General features: G+C 44.1%; 1 protein-coding gene across 9 annotated transcripts in view; it reads right to left on the bottom strand.

Moving 5' to 3' along the window:
* LOC126995228 (protein amalgam-like) overlaps positions 1 to 26,461 on the bottom strand; it is a 79,396-nt gene that overhangs the window by 15,890 nt on the left and 37,045 nt on the right. For 8 of the 9 annotated variants that reach the window (XM_050854641.1, XM_050854660.1, XM_050854714.1 and 5 more), the window contains 2 exons: positions 9,188 to 9,355; positions 167 to 537 (listed from right to left, as the gene is read on the bottom strand). In XM_050854641.1, the coding sequence (XP_050710598.1) occupies positions 167 to 537; positions 9,188 to 9,355 (539 nt within the window). Of the gene's footprint in view, positions 1 to 166; positions 538 to 9,187; positions 9,356 to 10,061; positions 10,146 to 26,461 lie in introns of those variants that run through there. The other variant, XM_050854704.1, reaches the window with a different exon arrangement.

Genomic DNA, 26,461 nt, shown 5'->3' with positions numbered 1-26,461 from the left:
GTAAGCAGGTAGGAGAGAGAGAGACAGAGAGAGAGAGAGAGAGAGAGAGAGAGAGAGAGAGAGAGAGAGAGAGAGAGAGAGAGAGAGAGAGAGAGAGAGAGAGAGCAAGCAGTATACCTGTGACCAAGCAAGGAAGGCAAGCAAACAGCCCCTTCCGGCCTCTCACCTCATGACTGGATAAGCCGGACGGGAGCGGACCTTCCTGACGCGTCCAGCGGATTACAGGCTCGGGGTTGCCGTGGGCGCGACACTCCAACGTGACCGCTTTACCTCGGGGGACATGCTGCTCTGGGGGCGCGAGGGACCTTACGGAGGGGGCAAACTGGACGTCGAGGGTGTGTTGCAGCTGCACGGGAGGCTCGACATCAAAGAGGCAGAGGAAGGTCCCAGCATCCCGAGGCCTCGCGTGGGATATGGTGAGTCGCGTCCCTTCTATGTTCAGCCGTCTGTCCCGCGTCACCTTCTCGCTGCCTACAGACAGCAGCCGTTCCTTGCCCCCGAGCGCCGGCTTCTTCTTGATGATCAGCTTGTGGTTTCCTGAGGGACGAGAGACAAACGTTATGCGCCACTGAAGCGTCCCGTCCCGAGGGGGTTTGTTTTGTTAAAAGTTTTGTCTTTGAAGGCTTCTGCTGCAGCCACCACCGCCACCGCCACAACCACCACGGCGTGTTTGACTTCAGACAAGGAGATAAATGGAAGGGGAGGGAAAACATTGACAAAAACTTCCTAGCGAGTAATAGGAGGTAAAAATACAGAGCAAGGGAAGAAAAGGGAACAACAAAAATACCTGAACAGAAAAGCAAAGAAAAAATGTAATATTAATAGAATCAGAGAGCAGGGATGATGAGCTAAAAGATGTGAGAGAGAGAGAGAGAGAGAGAGAGAGAGAGAGAGAGAGAGAGAGAGAGAGAGAGAGAGAGAGAGAGAGAGAGAGAGAGAGAGAGAGAGAGAGAGAGAGAGAGAGAGAGAGAGAGAGAGAGAGAGAGAGAGAGAGAGAGAGAGAGAGAGAGAGAGAGAGAGAGAGAGAATATATGACGAAGATCAAACAAGGAAGAAGCCAAATAACCTCAGCAAGCAGGTTACGAGAGGAAGACAACCACTACCAGCTATAAAACATCACATCACTTTATATATGAAAATAAAATAAGGAGGAAGCCAAACAAAATCAGAATCGACAAAGAAAAGATTTAAGAAACGGGTGACCAAGGGAAGACTAAAATGCCACCAGGGATATACATTTCCGAAATTGACCCCTCTTTTTGGACACTCCTTTGACCTCTTTTCAGGAGCAGTAAGAAGCGGGCTTTTTTTTAATATTTTTCTTTACGCCCTTGAACTGTCTCCTTAGCTGTAAAAAAAAAAAAAAAAAAAAAAAAAAAAAAACGTGAAACCCCGCACCAGATACCGTGTCGTCGTAAAATATATAAAGACGAAAATCGAGCAAGAAAGAAGGTAAACGGAATTTCATAACAGCAGTTTACAAAAGAAGGCAAAGAACACTACCACACGCGTATAACAGCACCATCAAGACACAGTTTCGTTGTAAAATTAATCAAAATACAATTAAGAAAATACAGGTAGGTAAAGTTGGGGGCATACGGTGTAGCTGCGCGTGGCCTCGGTGCTCATCTCCGCCGCACTGAAAGGTAGATGAACTCGTATTTTAAAGAAACCGTGAGACTAAGCGAATGCACAAACACCAGCGCCCACAAAGCACCTCACTAGATACACTTGGGTCGTAGAAGTAATACTGATCGCTAGCACTCCGGAAACCCTCAAGCCTCTCTCTTCACCAGCACCACAAACACCAGCACCCACAAAGCACCTCACTAGATACACTTGGGTCGTAGAAGTAATACTGATCGCTAGCACTCCGGAAACCCTCAAGCCTCTCTCTTCACCAGCACCACCAAAACCAGCACCACAAAGCACACTAGATACACTTGGGTCGTAGAAGTAATACTGATCGCTAGCACTGGAAACCCTCAAGCCTCTCTTCACCAGCACCACAAACACCAGCACCCACAAAGCACCTCACTAGATACACTTGGGTCGTAGAAGTAATACTGATCGCTAGCACTCCGGAAACCCTCAAGCCTCTCTCTTCACCAGCACCACAAACACCAGCACCCACAAAGCACCTCACTAGATACACTTGCGTCGTGGAAGGAATAATCACCAGAACTCCAGGAACCCGCACAGAAATCCCTTCTTCAGCGCCACAAAGAAGTCGCTAAGATCATTCCCAAGGCGCTGTCAGGTTAAAGCAAGCCCAGGAAATACATGAGGTCAAGGTGTCGGGAGAGAGAAAGAAAACGAGGTGTGTTGGAGATTAATCCTCCATGACGCTGCTCAGGAAATAAAAGTTAGTTGTGTTGTTAGCATTTGATACGGCGGGGAGAGTGAAGCTGCGATTCTGAACTAATGTCGGTAATGTTATCCTACAAGACCTTTGGATGACAGCTTCTCTGCTTTATACGAGACTGCTCTCCACCTTAACCCACTGACTGCGAATTTCCTACCAGAAGACATCACCAAACTATAGGAATGGATTAAAAAGTGGCTGCTACAGTTCAATGAAGAAATATGTAAAGTCATGCGTACCAATACCACATGGAAAACACTCCACTATCCATCACAGAGGCAGAGAAAGACATGGGAGTATACGTTATCAGGCTACCAGTGAAAGCTAAATTCGTTCCAATCGCAGCGGACGGGTTAACAAAATCTTTAACTTGTCTTACTTAATTTCATCACTAACAATACTTTCAACCCTGCCACTCTTAATCAATTGGATTTGTATTATTCTGTCGACTTTCTTATTTCATGCTACGCTATTCTCTACCTTAACATCTGCACCGTTTTCCCAGGACAGCAGCATCCTATCCCTCAACACTTCAAGTTTGTCTCAGCGCTAATCTCTTCTTCGACATCACTAACATAATGACTTCAGCTCTGTCACTCTTACTTATCCTGCTTCGTATTATTCTGGCAACTTTCGTATTTCATGCTTCGTTTTTCTCTACCTCAGCATTTGCACTATTTATCCAGCGACAGCAGCGACGCATCTATCTATCTATCTATCAGTCTACCTATTTATCTATCTATCTATCTGTCTACCTCAACCACGTTTATCTTATATCGCTAATCTCTTCCCCGACGCTGTGCTTCTCTGTTTTCCATCACAATAGTTATAACATCCAGTGTTTCCTCAGCGACAGAACAGGGATATACATTCCAACTCCGCCACTTTTTACTTTTAATGGCTTTCAAAATTTTAGTAACTCTCCAACTTCCTGCTATTCTCTTCGACTTTGTGCTACACCCCGTGCTCTCTCTCTCTCTCTCTCTCTCTCTCTCTCTCTCAGCAACGGCACTGGCATATTTATCTAAACTCCGACACTATTCATAAATCCAAACATGTTATTGCACTAACTTTCCGCTACTCTCTCCCTTGACTTCACTTTGCTCTTTCCCTCAACACAGCCTTTGCGATGTTTTCTAGGCGACAGCACCGGCATATTAGTTTAGTTTTTTTAAGATTTGACATTTTTTAGATAATATTCCGTAACTTGAGAAAATTTCCGACTTTGCGCTAATCTGTTCCTCGACTTCACGGTTACGCTGTTTTCCATTTTAACAGTACTTTCGCACAGTCTTTCTGGCGACTGTACCGACATTTACTAATCAGGACTTTCAGATTTCTACCAACTTTCCAACTCCCTGCTACTCTCTCTCCTCTCGACATTTTCTCTCCATCAACACAACCTTTGCACTGTTTTCCAATAGCACGATAGCACCGGTACAGCCATATAAACTCTGCTACCTTTTACTACTCGGGGTTTTCAGAATTTCATCAACTTTCACAATTCGTCCTTACTTTGTCCTACTCCGCTTTCTCACTGCTTTCCCAGCCGCAGCACCGACGTATTTATTTAAACTCCGCCACTCTGAGGGCTTTACTGTTTGCCCGGACTACTACAGACACACTTGAAACATTAAAACAATCTTGCATTATTCTGGCGGCGGCGCGCGCTCTCCCTCTCTCCGCGGGCGTGGGACGGGGTGTTCTTGTGCGCGAGGTTTCCCTCAATTATTCAGCTTTGACTAACTTTTCCGTGGTGTTCGCGGCGGTATTGACTTTTGTTGGGTCTGTAAGCCTCGCCTTTGATCCCTTTTTATGCGCTAATTTTTGCCATGTCCGTAAAATAAATGCGGACTTTTTTTTCCTTCCCTCTTTTTTTGTGTGCTTGCTGTTTGATATCCCAAAGTGCAAATGCCTTTGTCTGGCGAACGCACGAAAGGGAAACGCGAGGACAAAGAGAAAGGCAAGCGAGAAGAAAATGTAAATACGCAATGGAAGGAAAATACGAAAAAACAAAGCGAGAGACGAACGGGAGGTGGAGAAAAAGGGACAAGGAATAATTAAAAACATCCAAATACGCAGTGAAGACGGAAGAAAAGGGAAAGACGAACGGGAAGTGGAGAAAAAGGGAGAAGAAATAATCGAGAACACGAAAATACACGGTGAAGATAAAAAAAGCAAAAAAACGAAGTGAAAGCCGAACGGAAACTTAAATAAAGACAAACGAGAAGAAAATGTAAATATGCGATGAACGTAACCAGAAAATAAACGGGAAAGACGAACGGGAAGTGGAGGAAACGGAACAAGGAATAATGAAAAACATGCAAATACACAGTGGGGACGGAAGAAAAGGGAAAGACGGACGGTAAGCGATAGAAAGACGAAAACCGATGCTGAGAAAATGTAAATACGAGATGAAAATAAACAGAAAATAAAGCGAAAGACGGACGGAAAGTGAAGAAAACAGAACAAACAATCATCAAAGAACTACAGATACACAGTGGTTAAAAAAATATAGATAGTGACAGACGAACGGTAAGTGAGAAAAAGAGAAAGAAGCGATGCAGAGAAAAATGAAAATACACAAAGCAAGCAAGAAAAAAAAGTGAAAGAAGGGAAAATGAGAAAGACTAAGAAAATCAAGTGCAAATAATGAAAACACAACATGAAACCAAGAAAAAAAAAGAAGGGAGAGGAACGAGAATTAAGGAAAATGAGACAAAGATAACGAAAAAAATACAAATACACGGTAAGATGTAAAAAAAAAAAAAAAAAAAAAAAAAAAACCCACCCACGAACGAACATCATGAAAAAAGTGAAGATCAAATGCGAAGAAAATGGAATTATCTGATGAAAAAATAAAAAAAAGTTATGGACGAAAGAAAAGTGAGAAAAAGTAAAGAGCAAATGGGAAAAAGAATGTAAATAAACGATGAAAAGTACAGACAAAAAAAACAGAACAATGGAAAGAAAGAAAAAGTGGAAAACTGACCCAAAGAAAATGTTAATAGTCACACGATGCAATGAGGAAAAGAAGAGCGCGACGGAAACATCAATAAGTCAGACGAACCGGTTACGTGAATTTGTTTGATCGTAATATTCATGAGTTTTTAAGTTCTGTGTAAATTCCGAGAGAAAATAATAATTGTTTTTTTAATTCTAAAGTCCTACTACTACTACTACTACTACTACTACTACTACTACTACTACTACTACTATTGTTATCATTTTTTTTCTTCTTCTTCTTCTTCTTTTTATTAACAGCAGCAGTAGTAGTAATAATTAAAGTAGTAGTAGCAGTAGTAGTAGTAGTAGTAGTAGTAGTAGTAGTAGTAGTAGTAGAAGTAGTAGTAGTAGTAGTAGTCATAGTAGTCGTAGTAGTAGTAGTAGTGGTGGTGGTGGTAGTCGTGGGAGTAGTAGTGGTAACAGTGGTGGTAGTAGTGGTGGTAGTAGTCGTGGTAGTAGTAGCAGAGCAGGAGTAGGGATGAGAGTGATTTTGATGGTAGTGGTGGTGGTGGTAGTAGTGGGGGGGTGGAGGAGTGGTGGTTGTGTAGCTTCTTGTGGTATGTGGTCGTGACAATAGCCCCTTTTGCCTGTTTGCTCTGTGTCGTGTGTTCCCGTGGCTTCACGCGTTCACGTCTCACCGCTGGCTGGCGCACGTAGATAAGAGGAGGAAGCCTTTACCTTGCCCCACCACCCGCGCGGATAACAGGGCACATCCGGGAGCAAGAAACAGAAGCCGAGGTATGCAGTTTTTCCTCACGGATGTACAGGTGAGGTCTATCTATCTCCCCACCCTTTTATTTATCTATCCATCTATGTAAATATTTACCTATACATCTTTATCTATCTATCTATGTAAATATCTATCTATCTTTATCCATCTATGCAAATATCTGTCTGTGCATCTTTATCTACACATCAATGCCTTTTAGCAACCTCTTTCTTTTTGCTGATTATTTTTCCTCACAGTGTTCTTTGATGCCACGCGAGGGGTACCGCTCCTCTTTCTGACTAGATCGAACCCTCACCAGTGTCTTTGATCTGCGAGTCTGACACATTGGAAGAACGCGTAACATTTATTCACAGTACATTTTGAGAGGAACAGTCACGCACGGAAGAAAAATCCTCCCCCGACTAAGAGGCCTTGTAAATTGCAGCCTTTAGTGTTGCTGACAGAGCGCCGCCCGAAGTGTGAATAGTTGAAAATATATGGACTAGAGAATTCAGTATTTCACCAACAATATTTCCCTCCAAATCCTTAAACGAAGCCTCGCTCGGGGTAGGTGTCTTAACAATGTTTGCAGATATGTTCATTTTGATCAAACAGTCTATAACTTGTACGTCCATGGTCGGTATTATAAGGCACTTTGGCTTCTCACATCAGCTATTTCTAAAGGTCAAAGAGGGGGTCAGTTGGGTTCTAATGAGTGTCTCTTCAGGTTCAATTTACAGAAGAAGGGTAAAACTACCACCAGGGTCATACAACTACTCCTGGAAATGCCCACAACTCCTACGAAAGCCTTGTCAAATATGTGAACTTGGGCGGCGAAATGTTACAGAAGAAGGGTCAAACTACCGCCAGGGTCATAAAACTACTCCTGGAAATGCCCACAACTCCTACGAAAGCCTTGTCAAATATGTGAACTTGGGCGGCGAAATGTTACAGAAGAAGGGTCAAACTACCGCCAGGGTCATAAAACTACTCCTGGAAATGCCCGCAACTCCTACGAAAGCCTTGTCAAATATGTGAACTTGGGCGGCGAAATGTTACAGAAGAAGGGTCAAACTACCACCAGGGTCATACAACTACTGGAAATGCCCACAACTCCTACGAAAGCCTTGTCAAATATGTGAACTTGGGCGGCGAAATGTTACAGAAGAAGGGTTAAACTACCACCAGGGTCATAAAACTACTCCTGGAAATGCCCATAACTCCTACGAAAGCCTTGTCAAATATGTGAACTTGGGCGGCGAAATGTTACAGAAGAAGGGTTAAACTACCACCAGGGTCATAAAACTACTCCTGGAAATGCCCACAACTCCTACGAAAGCCTTGTCAAATATGTGAACTTGGGCGGCGAAATGTTACAGAAGAAGGGTTAAACTACCACCAGGGTCATAAAACTACTCCTGGAAATGCCCACAACTCCTACGAAAGCCTTGTCAAATATGTGTTCTTGGCCGCCGAAATGTCTCATAATACGACCCCATATGTCTTCGAGCTGCAATAGGAACCAAAATAAAACTGCCTGGCACCGAGTATTTCCGATTATAGTCAGTTATTGTATTCGAAAATTTTATAATCCTATTTGCTGTGGGTTTTCTCAGTCGTATTTGTGTCGCGATAACGTCCTGAAAATGTTGCGAGCTTGTTACCTTCCCCGCTCTGGCGCAGCAGCTTTATTTTCTTTGGATTTTCTCGTTCATTTAGATATTCCGAGAACTTTTTTCAGGGGACATTCATGTGATTCGAACAGGGTATCAGAGAAACTATTCAAATGTACGAACTATGCTTTTCCATGCCTTGAAAATCTATCTGTCTATATCTATCTATCTGTATCTATCAATCTATGTGTTTATCTATCTATCTATCTATTTATCTATCTATCTATTCATGAGTATTTCTATTTATCCATTTTTCTATCCGTCTAAATCCACACATCTTTTTTTCTGCACATCAATGCCATTTAGCAGAGCAGTGTGTTTTAGATTAATTATTATTTTTACAGTGTTCTTTGATGTGACTGATTGGAATAGAATTGCTTTGTAGATGTTTTCAAAGCTTATGTCACGTATTTTTTTTCCTTTTATGTTTTATGTACCCCTGCTATACCTGCAATGATTATGGCCAATAAATCAACTAACTAACAATTATCTATCGACAAATTTCAGTCGCGTGGCAGTTTATACTCACTAAAAATAAATATAGGAAATAAAGCACCCCATGGGATCCCTTTCTTGTGTTACTTTGGCCCTGTGTACGTATACTGGTCCAGGAACTACACACAGCACGTAACGTCAAGTCAAGGGCAAAAACTAGTTAGGAAACCATGCACACAACCCACGCAAAAAAAGAACAACTGCGAAACACTGCAGAAACATTTGCAAGACACGGGGGCATTGTTTCTGGAATCCTTAGCGTCTGTTGTGGGAAGAAAAGGACAGAAGTGAAACAGCCAGTCAGTCCAACAATGTGTGCAGCTTCAAGGCATGACGGTCCTTGCAGATACGGAGTTACGCAGATGACAAAAATACTGGAAGACGCCACGGAAGTTTAAAGAAAGAATGGAAGGTGTGACGTTTCGTGCAGCTTGAAGTTGAGGTAATTTAGATCTACAAAGGATCGTTAATGTGTGTGTGTGTGTGTGTGTGTGTGTGTGTGTGTGTGTGTGTGTGTGTGTGTGTGTGTGTGTGTGTGTGTGTGTGTGTGTGTGTGTTTCTGTCTTTTTGCCTGTTTGTCTGAGTGCGCTATGGAAAGAAAGATATATTCACACACAAAAAGTTGCCCTAAACAATGCAACGAGGTATAAAAACAGGGTGCGTTCACAAATCAGTACGGGGCATGCCGACTGGTACTCAAAACAAGAATCATGCTACTCAAAAAAACTATTCTGAGGCATCGACTATTTCAAAATGCTGAGTAAGATTTTTTAACAGGGAGGGAAGCAGCTCAAGGGCAAAAATAATCAGATAAAAAAACCCGCTTCCTATAAAGAAAGTAGAAATGAGTGGCCAAAAGACAGGTATGTTTCGGGTGGAGATGTTATAGGTTTAGGAATCCGTCACCTGGTAAAGCTGTTTCTAAGGCGTCTCACTCACCAGGGTCGTCCACGTCGCAGGGAATCATCACGGACTGGCCCACCTCCACTGTGAACGTCTGGGGCCGCGCCGTGAACGTGGGCAGCGGGTCGTTACTCTGGGCGCGGTTGTAGTCGTAGTAGTAGTCCGTCTCGTAGTCGTAGATGTCGAAGTAACTCTCGGATAAGCCTGTGGGGGGTAGGAGAGAGAAGGTACCTGGTTTGCTCATTTTAAAGCAATATGGTAATGCTTTTATTTGTGTGAACATAAAAAAAATATCATAATTTTACCTCACGAGGATGAAAAAATTGATGGTTTCAAAAATATCTGTCAATCTGTCTGTCTGGCTGTATATCTGTCTGTCTGTTTGTTCATTACCAGCAGTGTTTTTTTCCGAATCAGAAAATGCTATCATAATCAACAGGCACGTTATCGTTATTGTAGCAGGCGGGGCGGGGAGGGGCGGGGCGGGGTGGGTCGGGGTAGAATGGGGCGGAGGGGGCGGAACAGAGTAGGATGGGGAGGGACAGAAAGGGTGAGGAAAAAAAGGGACAGTGTGGGGCGGGGCGGGGTGGGTCGGAGGGGGGCGGAACAGATAGGGTGGAGAGGGGCAAAACGGGGTAGGGAAGAACGAAACACGACGGAGCAGGGTGGTGCGGGGCGGGAAAGGTGGGCTAGAACGGTTCGGGGCGGGGCAGAGCGGGTGGAGTGAGGAAGAGTGGGGCAATGCAGTAAAAATAGTCATATAACTGAAGGAAGGATATCAGTCTTCCCCGCACCACTCATTTTCACTGGACAGCAAAATTCAGTCAGGCTTTAAAAAAAATAAAAAAAAAAAGTCACATCGCATCTAAATAACAATGTAAATAAAAAAATAAAACAACTTAACACGTACGTATAAGGGGACCAGAGCCTCCTCGTGACCTTGCTCTCATCACTCATTATAGTGTTCCCATTTAAAACTGGCCGGTGGGGTGCTGGCCGGTGCGGGTCAGCCCCGCCCCGCAGTTCTGCCACACACTCTCAACACCTCTCGCTTCCTCTCATATGTCAGCTATTTACTACCTTTAAATGAATTTAATTTGATAATTGGGTAACCCAATAAGGTCATAGTGTGTTAAGATTGTTTAATTTTTAGAATAATAATAAAGATTTTGTATAAATACCACGACACTTGACAGAGTTGTATTCCAACGTTGTCAAGTGTTGTGGTATTTATACAAAATATTTGTTATTATCCCAAAAGGTAAACAATCTTAGCACTGTATGACCTTATTGGATTATCCAGTTATCTTATTAAATTCATTTAAAGACAATAAATAGCTGACACATGAGAGGAAGCGAGAGGTGTTGAGAGTGTGTGGCAGAGCTGCGGGGCGGGGCTGACCCGCACCGGCCAGCACCCCACCGGGCGTTTTCAAATGGGAGTACTTTAACACGGGGCAGCAAAAATTCAGTCAGGCTAAAAAAAAAAAAAAAAAAAAAAAAGAACGGTGAATAAAACAAACTCACATCGCATCTGAATAGTAATGTAAAACCCCTTTGAAAAACACGCATAAGGGGAACAAAACCTCATCCCTCACTATCACTGGGCAGCAAAATTCAGTCAGGCTTAAAAAAAAAAAAAAAAATCACATCGCATCAAAATATCATTGTAAACAAAACTCTTGAAAAACATGCATAAGGGGAACAAAGCCTCCTCATGAGCAGTAAGAAAACCATGTGTGGGCGGGCGGGCGGGCGGGTGGGCGGGTTGCTTTCGCCTCAGCGCGGGAGACAAAGAGGCCGGGAAGAGGCGCCGGGCATTATCTTCGCGTGTGAGAGGCTCCCGACTTTACTCCGGACCACCTGTTGACTCAGAGGCGTCACCAAGCCGTACCTCTCTTTCCGCACCCCCTCACCTCCGCCGCCTGCCGTTTCTCCACTCCTTACTTCCCTTTTTCTCAATCTTTGTCTCCTCTCCTCTCGTTTCTCTCACCTCGCTTTCCTTTGTTCAAACCTCAGCTCACTTCCCCTGCCTCTGTCTGTCCCTCCCTCCTCTCCTCTCTTCTCCCGCACCTTTCCTACCTTTGCCTCTGCCTCTCTTTCGTCCTCCCCTGCCGTCCCTCCCTACCTCATACAAACAGCTCTACTTCTCCTGCCTCGGTGTCTTTGTCCCTTTTCCTTTCGTCCTCCCCTGCCGTTCTCCCAACCTCATACAAACAGCTTTACTTCCCCTGCCTCTGTGTCTTTGTCTCCTTTCCTTTCCTCCTCTCCCCTCCCCTGCTTTTCCCTCTGCCTCTCTTCCTCCCCTGCAGTCCCTTCCTACCTCACACAAACAGCTCCATTTCTCTCATTTATTTCCCCTGCCTCCGCTTCTGCCTTACCACCACCAGCCTCCTTCTCTGCCTAGTCCCCCCACTCATGCCCTCCCACACACACGCACGCGCGCGGGCGTTTAATATACGTGCGTGGTATTTATTTCCCTTACCGTACGGATGCCGCGTTCAACATTATGTTACCGCAAACGAATTGTTATTACCTGCATGGAGCTATGCGCGGAACCTCTAGTGAACGTTTCGTATGTCTTTTGTGCCACGAAAACTATAATACGAAGTTCCGCTAGTCATTCCGTATTGGTGCGGTAAGCAAGAAAAGGAAAACAAGAGGGAGATGATAAAATGAGGGAGGAAAGCCGGGAATGGATAGAATGGAGAGTAATCTTAAATCAAAAGGAATATGTTGGAGAAACACGAGAGGGCAGATAAAGTGAAAGAAAAAAAAGTCAGAAAGATAGGACTGTGAGGGGAAGAAAGAAAGGGGAAGGGAGGGAGCAGGGAGGTGTTTCAAATCAGAAGTGAAGAGATAAAAGAACAAGGAAGGGGAGAGAGACGGAGGAAAAATGGAGATGAGGATAAAGGGAAAGAGGGGAACGTATGATATGGAAAGGGAAGGGAGGAAGATGGAGAGGACAAGAGTGAGAGGAAAGGGGATGGAGGATGGAAGGAAAGAAAGTGGAAGGGAGAGAGAGAAAGGACATGGAGGAAGTGGGAATTGAAGGAGGGGATGGAAGGAATGGGAGATTGGAACAGGAGAAAAAAACAGGAGAAAGGAGAAAAATGGAAGGGAAGGCAGTGGAATGGTTTGGGGGGGAGGGAGTTTATGATGGGAAGAATGGGAAGGGGGAGGGAAGGGGAGAGAGATAGGAGTAGGGGGCAAGTGTGAGGGAAAGGGCGTGGGAGGGTGTAGGAGTGGAAGGATGGGAAGGAAGGGAGGGGGATGGAAGGGAGGGGAGCTGGGAGGAGGGGAAAAGTTTGAGGGGGAGTGGGTAGGAGGGTACAGGAGTGGAATGGTGGAAGGGGGGAGATTAAGATAAGGAAGGAAGGGAGGGGGATGGAAGGGAGGGGACAAGTGTGAAGGGGAGTGGGTAGGAGGGTACAGGAGTGGAATGGTGGGAAGGGGGAGTTCAGGATAGGAAGAAAGGGAGGGGGGAGCTGGGAGGAGGGGACAAGTGTGAGGGGAGTGAGTGGGGGGGAGTGGGTAGGTGGGGGTGCATGGCAAGGACACGTACCCAAGCCGGGGCAGGAGGGGAAGCACGAGTGTTTTGTTATGCGCCAGTAATAGCATCGTCGTGAATGCAAGGCAGAGGCTGTTATATTGCTTAAAGTTGCTGGCTGGCACGCGCTGCACTCCCGCCGACCCGCTCCCAAGATTTTTGGCACGGAATGGAATCTTGCCAAGCATCAACGCGACATTAGTCTTTCCTTATGCTTTACGTGAGGTGACTTGAATCTTTTGTCACCCCCTGAAGGCGATGCGAGACTATTCCTTTGGTGGTGGGTTTTTAGGTGAATTAAGCCGTGAAGATATTTGTGAAGGAACAGAATCCTGCCAAACATCAGCACGACATTAGTCTTTCCTTATGCTTTACGTGACTTGAAGCTTTTGTCACCTTCTGAAAGCGATGCGAGGTTATTCCTTTAGTGGTATGTTTTTAGTTGAATTAGGCCAGACATAGAGTAAACCGCCGTGAAGGTATTTGGGACGGAATGGATATTTGCCAAGCATCAACGCGACATTAGTCTTTCCTTAGGATTTACGTGAGACAACTTGAAGCTATTGTCAACTCCTGAGAGCGGCGCGAGGCAGTTTTTTTAGGAGATTCTGGGCACGAGTAGCAACCCGCCATGAAAACATTTGTGACGGAATGGAATCTTGCAAATCTACAATCCAACATTAGCCTTTCTATCAGCTTTTCGTGGGTTGACTTTAATATTTAGTCAATTCTTGGAAATAACGTGGGGCAATTCTTTTGATTATATGTTTAGGAAGTCAGTCCGGGTGTAAGATGTATTGATTAATAAATGAGTAAATAAGTAATTGTAGGTCTTCAGAGAATAAGTGAAGGAGGAAGCAAAATGGTACCGAGAAGTGACGGAATCTGGAAGAAGGTAATTCTCTTGATAGCGGGTGTTGACGAGAATATGTGTATGAAGACGAAAGAATCAATAACACGTAAACAAGGGACGGATTGTGCAAGAAGGCGAGGCTCTTCACTGTACCTTTAACCGGTAGCAGCGACGGGCCAAATTTGTGGCTTCACCGTGTAGCAGCGACGGGCCAAATTTATGCCATGATATTAACCCCCCAAAATAGATGATACATAATCTGATCAGAAATGCTTTGATATATATTATGAAATGGTTTGTGTGAGGGGTGATTTTTTCTGATTTTTCTCGCTCGGAGGGACCATTAAGAAACCGGGTTAAAAAAAATAAGTTCAGGAAAAGTAAAATGATAATACACAAAAGTTAATAAGAGACAATAAAACTAAATATAAGTAATAACTAATGCAATGAGTTCAAGAGAATCGCGAACGAGACAAAGATCAGAAACTCTTAGGGTGAAGTTTACGAAATGGCTGAGGCGAAAATGCGTCAGAGGAATGATCGAGTGTGGAGCGAGTATCGGAAAAGAGTAATGCCGCGTTCGGTACCGGAGGGCGAGGCGTCGGTGAGGAGGGCGTGGGCGGTGACAGGGGGGGTGGGAGGTGATAAAGGTAAACAGTAATATCCTTAACACCGCGGTGAGCGAACAGGAAAATGGCGTCGGGCTGGAGGGCGTGGTGTGGGCAAACAGTAATATTGTCTTCAAACATCGATGAGTTAAAGAAATATTAATGTCATGTTTGGCGAGGGAGGGCGAGACGTCTAGTGGAGAGTTCTTGCGTCTTTTGGTTCTGCGTCCAAGTTCTATTTCAAGCATTACCTCACAAACCATTCTGAGGTACTCTGAGGCTGGTATTACAAGTCACTTTCGCTTCTCACATCAGCTATTTCTAAAGGTCAAAGAGGGGATCAATCAGATTCTAATGAGTGTTATTTTAGGCTCATGGTACAGAAGAAGGGTCAAACTACCACCAGGGTCATAAAACTACCCCTGGAAATGCCCACAACTCCTACGAAAGCCTTGTCAAATATGTGTTCTTAGGCGGCGAAATGTCCTTTAATACGGCCCTCTAGAGAGTTGTGTGCTTCCCGCCGTCACTTGTTCAGTCACCTAGGGAGTAGTCATTTGTTTCCTGCTGCTATTAAAGAATCATCTTCTAAGAGACAGGGTGCGACATTGGTGGGGGCGGCGGGGAGGTGGAGGGGAGCGTGACAAGGGCAAACAGTGCTCATAATATCCTTAGCACCGTTGTGAGGGAACAGAGTACCCGTGAATGTTTAACGGAGGTACACAAATCACAACTCACGGGCGGCAGGTGAATCAATCAAGGTGTGTATACAGAACGTGTTTTTCGAAGGGACAAGTACAAATCAATATGCATAATGTTTGTTAAGTGTGTTTGTTCGCAAAGTGGAAATGGTTCTCGGTGTCAATGCTTTTACTGACTCAAGAATAATACGAAGAAAGTGTAGAGAGAAAGTGCTTTCGGCGTTCAAAAAAATAGTGACTTAGAAGAATGAATCTGTGTAAAGCTAAATTTGCAATCATGCTTTATCTAGAATGTTTTTTTTCAGAAGTAGAAAAGTGTTGCGAGTACATTAAAAAATATCACATAGATCCTCCAGGCTCTTTCCCTTACCATAAAAATGACGGAGAAGCTCCTCTCTTCATCCAACAAAAACAATTCATAAACATTTCTAAACACCCGGCAATCATATACATCTGTAGGCCAAGAGTTCAGCGCCCCGTATCCACAAAGCTCCTTCCTCTTTCCCACAGCAATAACCAGTGAAATGGATAACAATTTCAAACATTCACCGGCCTCGTGCACTGTATCTGGAGGAGTGACGACCATTCATGAACGTTCTTTACAGGCTCAGAAATTCCATGCATCTCGACGGACAACGGACAGCCGATGACAAGCATGATAAAGATAAAGGGAGGATCCTGTAAGTCAAGCTGATCTGAACACAATACAAGAACGACGAAACTGATGAAACAAAGTCAAAATTATGTGAACAGTTATGAAAAAAAGGCCTAGAAGATTCACCCACTTTGCTCTATTAAGCCTTTATCCCTGTTCCCTTTTGTCTCTCTTTTGTATAATGGTTTCCTCGTCCCCTGTCCCAAGGTCGAAATTATGTTAGCAGTCAGACCCCCTCCCCCTAATAAGTGGCAGAGAAAAGATTAATACGCTCCTTTCTATTGAGCCTTCACCATTGTACCCTTTTGCCTGTTTTGTATAATGTTTTCCTCGTCCTCTGCCGCAAGGTCGAAATTATGTTAAGTCAGAACACACACACAAAAAGGCCGAAAAAAGATTAGCACTTCCCTTTCTATTAACCTTCATTCCTGTCCCCTTTCGCCTGTCTTTTGTATAATGTCTTCCCCGTCCCCTGTCCCCCGGCCGGCCGCTCTGCTGCGTGGGTCGGCCGGGGAACGAGAGTCTGTCCGTCACTTCAACGAGTCCCCCGGCGAGCCCCCCGACGCGGTAATGGCCCGGTGGAGCACGACGAGCAGGGCCAGGTGACGCTGATGGCCCGGCGCCGCGCTGGCCTGGCGTCCGGCAAGGTGGCGGCGGCGTGACAAATGCGTCCATCCCGGGCACGTGTCAACATTACATGCAAGGCGCCGTCCAGGCTCTATTTGCTCTAGTTCACTTACTCGCCTTCATGTGATCCATTATATTATTTGTTTAAGTTTTATCTTCCTCCGATACGCCCGTTTGTTCTAGTTCAGTTACACGCGCACACTTACTTGTCTTATGGTATTCTTGTATTATTTTTACAATTATTTTATGATGTTTTTTTATGCGTACAAGTGTCAACGTTACACTCACGACCCTTTCAGAGCTCTATATAACCCTTGCAGTTATTCAAACACGTCTATCTTTTTCCATTGTTTATAGTTACAGCCAGTCACAGTATATGGTGCCCATTTATTACCAAACATATTTTTATTCAGCTCTGTCCCTTCACGTGGGACTAGAAAAGGCTGTTGTTGTTTAATGATTTTGTCCCTCCGCGGAGGGACCACGGGCCTTTGTCGGGTGACGGCCTATGAAGAGGGCGCCGACAGACTGACTATGGGCTGACGGCGACCAAGTCGGTCTGTCGACGAGGACTGGCGTGTCTGATAAACGGTGTTCTCTACGACATCGACGTAGTTGCTATATTTCAATTGCATATGCTTTACATAATTTACATTTGCTTCTCAATTACTTTAATTACTTGGTAAACTTTCAGCATCGTCTCCACATTTCCTTCAATACTCTTACTTTTTGTTAGACAAACTCAGTATAATTCTTCACGCAAGGCTGTAAGTTTTCTGCCTCCCAAACATTTCTACATTTATTACTAAACACACTAATATTTAGCCCTGCTCTTCCCGCGAGACTTACAGTTGAGCTTATCTAATGTTAACATCTTTTTTCAGTTACTTCTACTGCTATGTAAGGTAAACATTCCCCTGGTGACATATGCCTCTTCGTAACATTTATTGCTATACAAACTCCTTTAGCTGCCGTTCTTCACGTGAGACTAAAACATTTTATATGACACGTACGCGGAACCAAGGCGCCGCTAACCACCCCATCACACGAGACTCTCCAACGTCCTGCAGGCGGCGACGTGACAAGCTACAGAACGTGACTCAATTCCGGCCAACAAAGTGTTTTAACGCCTTGATCTGCCGGGACACACTTCGGCGGCCCGGCGGCGTCACTCCTATCGCCGTGTTGATTGAAATGTGTCGCGTCGACGGAAACACACGCAGGTGAGATGGAACTTCCGGTGTGTCGTGTTTGCCCCGATTTAATGACACAAAGGGAGGGAGAGGCGAGGCGCTAAGAAATGAAGGGGAAATGTCTGGCTCGAGTGTGTGTGTGTGTGTGTGTGTGTGTGTGGGGGGAGAGAGAGAGAGAGAGAGAGAGAGAGAGAGAGAGAGAGAGAGAGAGAGAGAGAGAGAGAGAGAGAGAGAGAGAGAGAGAGAGAGAGAGAGAGAGAGAGAGAGAGAGAGAGAGAGAGAGAGAGAAAGGGGAGGAGGGAGGGGGGGGGCGGAGGACAATGCGTGGGCCGAGTAACTCTTCCAGTAGCCGTTATTAACCCGTCCACCAAAAGTTATCCACTAACGCAAAACGATGACTCCTGCGACACTGGTATTCACGAGGCTTAATTTTTATTTTCTTTCTCCCGCCGCATCACCGTGCTCGTACGGGTACTACTCTTGTTTGACGCGAGTTTGAAAGAAGCGCTTTGAGAAGGATGCGATAGATTATTATTTTTTTTTCTGACCCGCTTTTCTTGTATGAACCAAAGCAAATTCTCTCCCCGTACACACACACACACACACACACACACACACACACACACACACATAAAAAAAAAAAAAGGCCTGAATTACGCGAAATAAAAACATAGGAAACTTCTTCACCTTTCATGTATTCGTTAAAAATAGTTTGAATTGTGCCAAGTTAACACAATGCAAACCTCGCCTTCCATGTATTCGTATAAAAATTGTTTGAATAACGCAAAAATAACACAAAGGAAACACATTCACCTTCCATGTATTCGTATAAAAAATGGTCTGAATTACGCGAAATTCACTAAACGCTGTCTTTTTAGCACAATAGCGTAAAATGAGAGTTCACGATAACAACAAGCAAACACGGAGAACGACGAGACGTTATTATGATACATCAACGTCCTTTTATTTTCCAAAGACTAAAATTTGTAAAAAGAATATTCAAAGTATAATTCTTTCTCTCTATTGATTTTTACAAGTAACGTTTTTTTTTTTAACAACAAAGGAGACAGCTCAAGGACACAAAAAAGGAAACAATAATAAAAAAAGCCTGCTACTCGCTGTTCCTAAAAAAAGACTCAAAAGAGGTGGCCGAAAGAGAGGTCAATTTCGGGAGGGCCAGACTAATGTTTGCATCTTCACTTCACACAAATTATACATAACATTGCCTTCTTTCTTTTGGCCTTCCTCCACGAGCCTAAAGTTTGTTGAGGCACGATCTTAAAACAAAAAATATAGTCTTGTCTTCTTTTTTCGATAAGTCAGCTTCCAACATCTGACTGCTCCAGGAGGGAAGGAGGAAGTAAAGTAGGAGGAGGGAGGGAGGACGGAAGGCCCTTGAGATGACGGAATCAGTGAGATCAGCAAGAAGGAAGAAGAGGAGAGAAAAAAAGAGGAGGAGGAGGAGGAGGAGGAGGAGGAGGAACACAAAGTAACACAAAGGAAGAACAAACAACAGCAGACCTGCTGGTCCTTACGAGGCTGTTTGTGACAAGCTACACTAACTATCTAATCAAAGGTGGAAGATGAAGGACAGCAAAGGCGAAGGCTCCTCCCCACCCCCCCATCCCTCCAGCCAAAGCTGGCAGGAAAGGAAAAAGAACCATGCAGCATGGAAAAACTGCATGGAAATTATGCAGGAAAGAGGAAAGAACTACCATTACTGCTACCACTAACCGGGCGATAAAAGCAGACAAAGACACCAGTATTATAAAGAACTTAACGTTATTACGACAATGAGTAATATCTTAGCTGCTGGTTGGATTCAAAATACTTGTCTAATCTATTCTTGAAGGCCGTAACTGTTGTACTATCAACGACATCACAGGGTAGAGAGTTCCAAACATTAACAACTCGATTGAAGAAGTGTTTAGCTTCGTGCGACGAGAATCTTTTACCACATATCTTCAAATTGTGATTTCTTCTTGTTCTATTTGATCGATCAATTGTAAAGTAATCTTCCGCATTAATATCACTGAATCCTTTAAACATTTTAAACACTTCTATTAGATCGCCTCGCATTCTTCGTTTTGATAGGCTGAATAAATCAACTTCTTTAAGCCTTTGTTCATATGATAAATTTCTCAACCTAGGAATCATCTTTGTTACTCTTCGTTGAACCCGTTTCAACTTTTCTATGTCTTTTCTGTAATAGGGAGACCAAAACTGTACACAGTACTCTAGACGGGGTCGAACCAACGAATTATACAGTTTTAATATTACTTTTCCGATTTATTATTAAAGACTCGTCCGATGAAACCAACCAATTTGTTTTCAGTTTTAACTACCTCTGAACAATGCTGACCGGGCTTTAAATCGCTTGATATAGTGATTCCAAGATCCTTTTCTTTACTTACTGCAGAAAGTTGTTGGCCATTCATTACGTACCGAACGCGATTGTTATTCTTTCCGATGTGCAACACTTTACATTTGTCAACGTTAAATTTCATTTGCCATTGATTGGCCCAACGTGCAAGTCGATCTAGATCTGATTGTAAAGCTTCTTCGTCGAGTGTCGCAGTTACTTTACTAGCAATTTTTGTGTCATCAGCAAATTTTGATACTTTGCAAGTGAGCCCATCATCGATATCATTAACATAAATTAAGAAGAGCATGGGGCCAAGCACTGATCCTTGAGGTACGCCGCTTCTGACATCGAGCCAGTTGGATGTAACACCATTTAGAACTACTCTCTGTTTCCGCTCAGAGAGCCAGTCCACAAGCCAATTGTGAATGTTACCCGAGATACCGTGCGCCAATAGTTTGCTGAGCAATCGTTGGTGGGGGACCTTATCAAATGCCTTTTGAAAATCTACTGATCTGCTTTCATCGAACGCCTCAAAAATATAATGAAAAAAAATCAAGAAAGTTAGTTAAACACGAACGTTTACTACGGAAGCCATATTGCGAATTATTTATCATATTATTTTCTTCGAAAAATTTCACCATATTGTCGCGAATGAGTCTCCATTAACTTACAAACACTTGATGTCAGGCTAATTGGTCGATAGTTTCCTGGATGATACTTGTCCACCTTTTTGAAAATTAGTGTGACATTTGCTAGTTTCCAATCTGATGGAACTTTTCCAGCTGTTAAAAATTTATTGAATATGATGGAGAGCGGTTTACAAATTTGATGTTTGATTTCTTTTAAGACCCTAGGGGTAATTTTGTCTGGACCAGGAGCTTTGCTTACTTTAATCTTTTCAATTGTGAGTAATATGTCACTTTCTACGATGAGCACGCCACTTAACACTTTTCGGTCCTTCTAACCTCCGGCGGTTGAGGTGATAAACAATCTTCGTCGGTAAATACGGATGCGAAAAAGTTATTTAGGATTGTAGCCATTTCATTTTCATCGTTCGTGTGGTTACCATTATCATTAGCAAGCGGTCCGATACCACAAGTGAGTGACTTTTTATTATTTACATAGCTAAAAAAATTCTTCAGGATTAGATTTACTCGTTTCCGCTATATATTCTTCAAGATTGTTCTTGCTTCGTTTTATTAATTTCTTGGTTTCGCGGCGGCGGCGGAGGAGGAGGAGGAGAAGGAGGACGAGGAGGATGAGGATGAGGAGGAGGAGGAGGAGGAGGAGAAGGAGGACGAGGAGGATGAGGATGAGGATGAGGAGGAGGAGGAGGAGGGGGGGGAGAAGGAGAAGGAGGAGGGGGGGGGAGAAGGAGGAGGAACAAGAACAAGACAAGAAGAATGAAAACAATAATGAAAGGAAGAGAAGAAAGAATAGAAACAAGAATAAGAAAATAAAGAAGAGAAGAATAAAAAAAAAAACTAAAGAAAGGATCAAAAGAAAGAATAAAAAAGAGAAACAAGAAGCTACATCAGAAAAAAAGAAAAAAAAGAAAGAGGAGGAGGATTAGGATGAGGATGAGGATGAGGACCAGGAGGAGCAGGAAAGGGTAGAAGGAAACGAAGACGAAGAAAAAGAAAGAGACGAGAAAAAGGAGGAAGAAGAAAACGGAGGAGGAGGAGGAGGAGGAGGAGGAGGAGGAGGGCGTGGTGCAGTGCGGCGTAGCTCCTCACCAACACACCTTCACCACCACATCCTCGTTTATCAAAGTTTACCGATGTATCCACTACCCTGAGTAACCCTCTTCCTGCCCTCCTCACGCTTTCCCCTCTCTCTCTCTCTCTCTCTCTCTCTCTCTCTCTCTCTCTCTCTCTCTTCTACTCACTTGATTAACCTGACCGCTGCGTGAAGGCACCTACAGAAAGAGAGCCAACGGGGACGAGTGAAAGCGTAGACTCTAAGTGACACGGAATTCCACAGCAGCAAGGAGCAGAAACGGGGAGTTGGAAAAGAGGAGAGAGAGGAGGAGGAGGAGGAGGAGGGATGAGCCGACGAAGGATTCAAGTTTACGGGCTGGGGAAGGGGAGTGGGCTGGGTAAGGGAATGGCTTGGGGAAGGGAGTTGAAGTAGAGGAATGAAACGCACTGTAGAAAGACCTAAGTGCAACGAAGTCTGTTCACTCACGGTTTGAAGATGTTAATGTGTAATGAAACGTGAGCAGTTCTTAGCAATGACGTAATATATCTTTCCTTATCTATTTATCATTCTATCCATCTATCTATCTATAACTACTTACCTACTTATCTCTTTTTATATCTATCTATTTTTTTACAGCATAGGAGACAGTGCAAGGGCGTAAAAAAAAAAGAAAACAATATGAAAAAAAAGCCCGCTACTTATTGCTCCTAAATAGAGTAGCGGCCAAAAATTATAAATCTAATCAAATCAAACTACATATCTAAATTAAAATCGAAATCTGTCTACCTATCTATCAGTCTCTAGGTAACTGTTCATCTACCTCTCACTGAATCGATCAATTTATGGGTGATGACGATGTACATAAATTAAGAAAGGAAAAAGTCCAATTCGTGAGCAGGAACGCAATAACTCATCCTCACTCCGTCACGCTCTTCACTCTTCGTGAGTCGCGGGACGGACGGCATTAGTGAAGATCATGCAGCAAAGAGCGTTCACTTATGGATGAGGTCTTCAAAAATTTCCGAAGGTCCTGTACCACTTAAAGGGTGCTGCATATTTAACACAGCGTCCGACTAGCGTGCCATCTCTCTCTCTCTCTCTCTCTCTCTCTCTCTCTCTCTCTCTCTCTCTCTCTCTCTCTCTCTCTCTCTCTCTCTCTCTCTTCCTGATTTCTTTCTTTCTTTTTTTTTTTCCTTCTTTCTTTCCATCTTTCTTTCTTTTTTCTCCCTTTCTTTCTTCCCTTTCTTCCTTTCTTTCCTTCCTTCTTTCTTTCTTTCCTTCCTTCTTTCTATATGTCCTAATTTTTTTGTTTTTTCTTTCTTTCTCTCTCTCTCTCTCTCTCTCTCTCTCTCTCTCTCTCTCTCTCTCTCTCTCTCTCTCTCTCTCTCTCTCTCTCTCTCTCTCTCTCTCTCTCTCTCTCTCTCTCTCTCTCTCTCTCTCTCTCTCTCTCTCTCTCTCTCTGTTTCTCTCTCTCTCGCGCACACACACACACACACACACACACACCACTGGGGGTTACATGTTGCATTCTCTTGGGTAAGCAAAACAGGATATAGAACTCATCAAGCAAGGGACGGCGTATGGACCGTAACTCAGACGGGGTGGGGTAAGTGGTGGTGGGTGACAGAAAATAATGCTGCAAGCGAAAGGTGAGGGGGAGGGAGTGAGGGAAAGGAGGTGAAGGGCATAAGCTCATCCGTCCATCCCCATCGATCCTCCCTATCCACCTCAACACAGTGAATTCTCCAAGACAGTGAATCATTAAAGACAATTAGGGCGCCATAGTTAATTAAAGACACAACTATTGTAGTGTTTTTTATAGCAAAGGAAACAGCTCAAGGGCCAAAAAAGTAAGAAAAAAACACGCTAATCACTGCTGCTATAAAGAAAACAGAGATGAGATGCTAAAAAAAAGAGGTCAATTTTGGATGAAGAGGTCGTGTAGGATGAGTCTTATATCCGCACACAAAAGGGTCTATTACACTGGGCAAACTTTCCGTGGATCTTCAGTCAAACCAGGATTCCGCTAGCGTGGCTCTCATTTGTTTCTTGTTATTGCTGCTGATGATGATGGTGAGTAATACCGTCGTCCTTCAGTGAAATCTACCGTAGCTTTGGAAGATCGTGGACATGTCAGAAAAACACGGAAATAGGAGAACCACGCCAGCGGAAATCGTGGTTTGACTGGAGATCCACGGAAAATTTGCCCAGTGTAATAGCTTCTTAAGATGTCCCTTCTCCCGCCACGCTCAGCCAGCCACACAACTGACTCTTCACACATCACCTCCGAACGTATACAGAAAAGTCACTATCGTTAATTAAAAACACGGCTATTCCGGTGTCTCGCGTGCAAGGACTTAGATATCACTTTTGTACGAGCGCCTCCACGCCCACCTACTCACACCGACCGACAACCAAACCCGCCCACTCACTCGCTCAAGTATACTGCGCTACATAAAAACACAGTTAATTAAGCCTCTGTAATGAATTAAAAGCACGGTAATAATTCTCTGTCTCCCGTGAATAAATGCAAACACTGAGACATTCCTTTGGGTTGCCGTCCGAGGGAATGAGTCGCGATATTAATGATTAGCCGAGCGACTCCAAAGGCCGGACGCGGACGAGTCTGGCCTCTCAACTTTAAATTTTTATGCCCCTCATGCACTTAGTGGCTTTCCGGCGGCATGAATTATGTGGCGAGTCGACTTTCGTTCGCATCGATTCTCGCATTAACAACAACGACCCGCGTGTAATGTTTATCAGCGCCTGGCGACGTGCGCGAGGGGGCCAAAGTTCCAGCAGGTGCGTGTACTGTGTTTGGCCCCATTAATTCCTGTCCGTAGTAAATATCTTGACAAACTGCTTCATAATAACGACGACGGAATGCTTATGATAAAACGGTCTAGTGTGTGTGTGTGTGTGTGTGTGTGTGTGTGTGTGTGTGTGTGTGTGTGTGTGTGTGTGTGTGTGTGCGCAGGGGGTAGGTCAGGGACAAAAACTTTTCAAAAAGGAATGCCCGCAACATCCTGCTCTCCCTTCCCCATAAAAAAAAAAAACGGGAAGAAGCCGAAAGAATAATAAAGTGTGTGTGTGTGTGTGTGTGTGTGTGTGTGTGTGTGTGTGTGTGTGTGTGTGTGTGTGTGTGTGTGTGTGTGTGTGTGTGCGAGCGTGCAATTCTTCTTTCGTCACAGGTATGGGAAATATATTTATAAAACTATTATATTTTATTCTCTTGGTTAGAAAAGCATTACAGAAGAACACAAAATGAGCGTAAGAGGTCATTTAGCCTACAAAGAGTGACTTCATGATTTAGGAAGAAAGTTATGTCGAATCGTTTCTGTTGTCACGCAGAGAAGTAATTGATTTTCTAACACTATTTGTTCCTTTGGTTATAAAAGTGTTTCATGAGAGCATAAGAGGTCACACCGGCGTGCCTTCAGGATTTAGTAGGAAATGCTTGGGTCGAGTTCTTTCTTGTGCCATGTTGGAATGCGATTTATTTCAAGCACCCTTTGTCCTCTGGGTCAAATGAGCATTACATAAGAACACGAGGAGAGTGTAAGACATCATATAGCTTACACATAGGAAGAGGAAAGGAAAATTGCTGAAACGAGAAGAAGAATGACATGTAACTGACTTTTCTTTGTAACATTCTGAGTACATTTACGGCCTAAGAAGGGTGACCGTTCCAATCCCTCAAACTACCGTCCTATAGCTTTACTTTCTTGTCTATTTAAAGCTTTTGAATCAATCCTTAACCGGAAGATTCAAAAGCACCTTTCCACTTCTGACCTTCTATCTGATCGCCAGTATGGGTTCCGCAAGGGGCGTTCTACTGGTGATCTCCTTGCCTTCCTAACTGACTCTTGGTCATCCTCTCTTAGCCGTTTCGGTGAAACCTTTGCTACTGCGCTGGACATATCAAAAGCTTTTGATAGGGTCTGGCACAAATCTTTGCTTTCCAAACTACCCTCCTACGGTTTCTATCCTTTTCTCTGTACCTTTATCTCCAGTTTCCTTTCTGACCGTTCTATTTCTGCTGTGGTAGACGGTCACTGTTCTTCCCCTAAACCTATTAACAGTGGTGTCCCACAGGGTTCTGTCCTATCTCACACTCTCTTTCTGTTGTTCATTGATGATCTTCTTTCCAAAACGAACTGTCCTATCCATTCTTACGCCGATGATTCCACTCTGCATTACTCAACTTCTTTTAATAGAAGACCCACCCTACAGGAACTTAACGATTCAAGGCTGGAAGCAACAGAACGCTTAGCCTCAGACCTTACTATTATTTCCGACTGGGGCAAGAGGAACCTGGTGTCCTTCAACGCCTCAAAAACACAGTTTCTCCACCTGTCCACTCGACACAATCTTCCAAACAACTATCCCCTATTCTTTGACAACGCTCAGCTATCACCTTCCTCAACACTAAACATCCTCGGTCTATCTTTAACTCAAAATCTTAACTGGAAACTTCATATCTCATCTCTTACTAAATCAGCTTCCTCGAGGCTGGGCGTTCTGTACCGTCTCCGCCAGTTCTTCTCCCACACACAGTTGCTGTCCATTTGCAGGGGCCTTGTCCGCCCTCGTATGGAGTATGAATCTCATGTGTGGGGGGTCCACTCACACAGCTCTCCTTGACAGAGTGGAATCAAAGGCTCTTCGTCTCATCAGCTCTCCTCCTATTACTGATAGTCTTCTACCTCTCAAATTCCGCCGCAATGTTGCCTCTCTTTCTATCTTCTATCGATATTTCCACGCTGACTGCTCTTCTGAACTTGCTAACTGCATGCGTCCCCTCCTCCCGCGGCCCCTGCTGCACACGACTTTCTACTCATGCTCATCCCTATACTGTCCAAACCCCTTATGCAAGAGTTAACCAGCATCTTCACTCTTTCATCCCTCACGCTGGTAAACTCTGGAACAATCTTCCTTCATCTATATTTCCTCTTGCCTACGACTTGAACTCTTTCAAGAGGAGGGCATCAGGACACCTCTCCTCCCGAAATTGACCTCTGATTTTGGAGACTCCTATAACCTCTGTTCTGGAGCAG

This window comes from Eriocheir sinensis, chromosome 1, assembly GCF_024679095.1.
Source record: "Eriocheir sinensis breed Jianghai 21 chromosome 1, ASM2467909v1, whole genome shotgun sequence".
NCBI lineage: Eukaryota > Metazoa > Arthropoda > Malacostraca > Decapoda > Varunidae > Eriocheir > Eriocheir sinensis.
The sequence above is the reverse complement of the archived record's forward strand: the minus strand, read 5'-3'. Positions and strand labels throughout refer to the sequence as shown.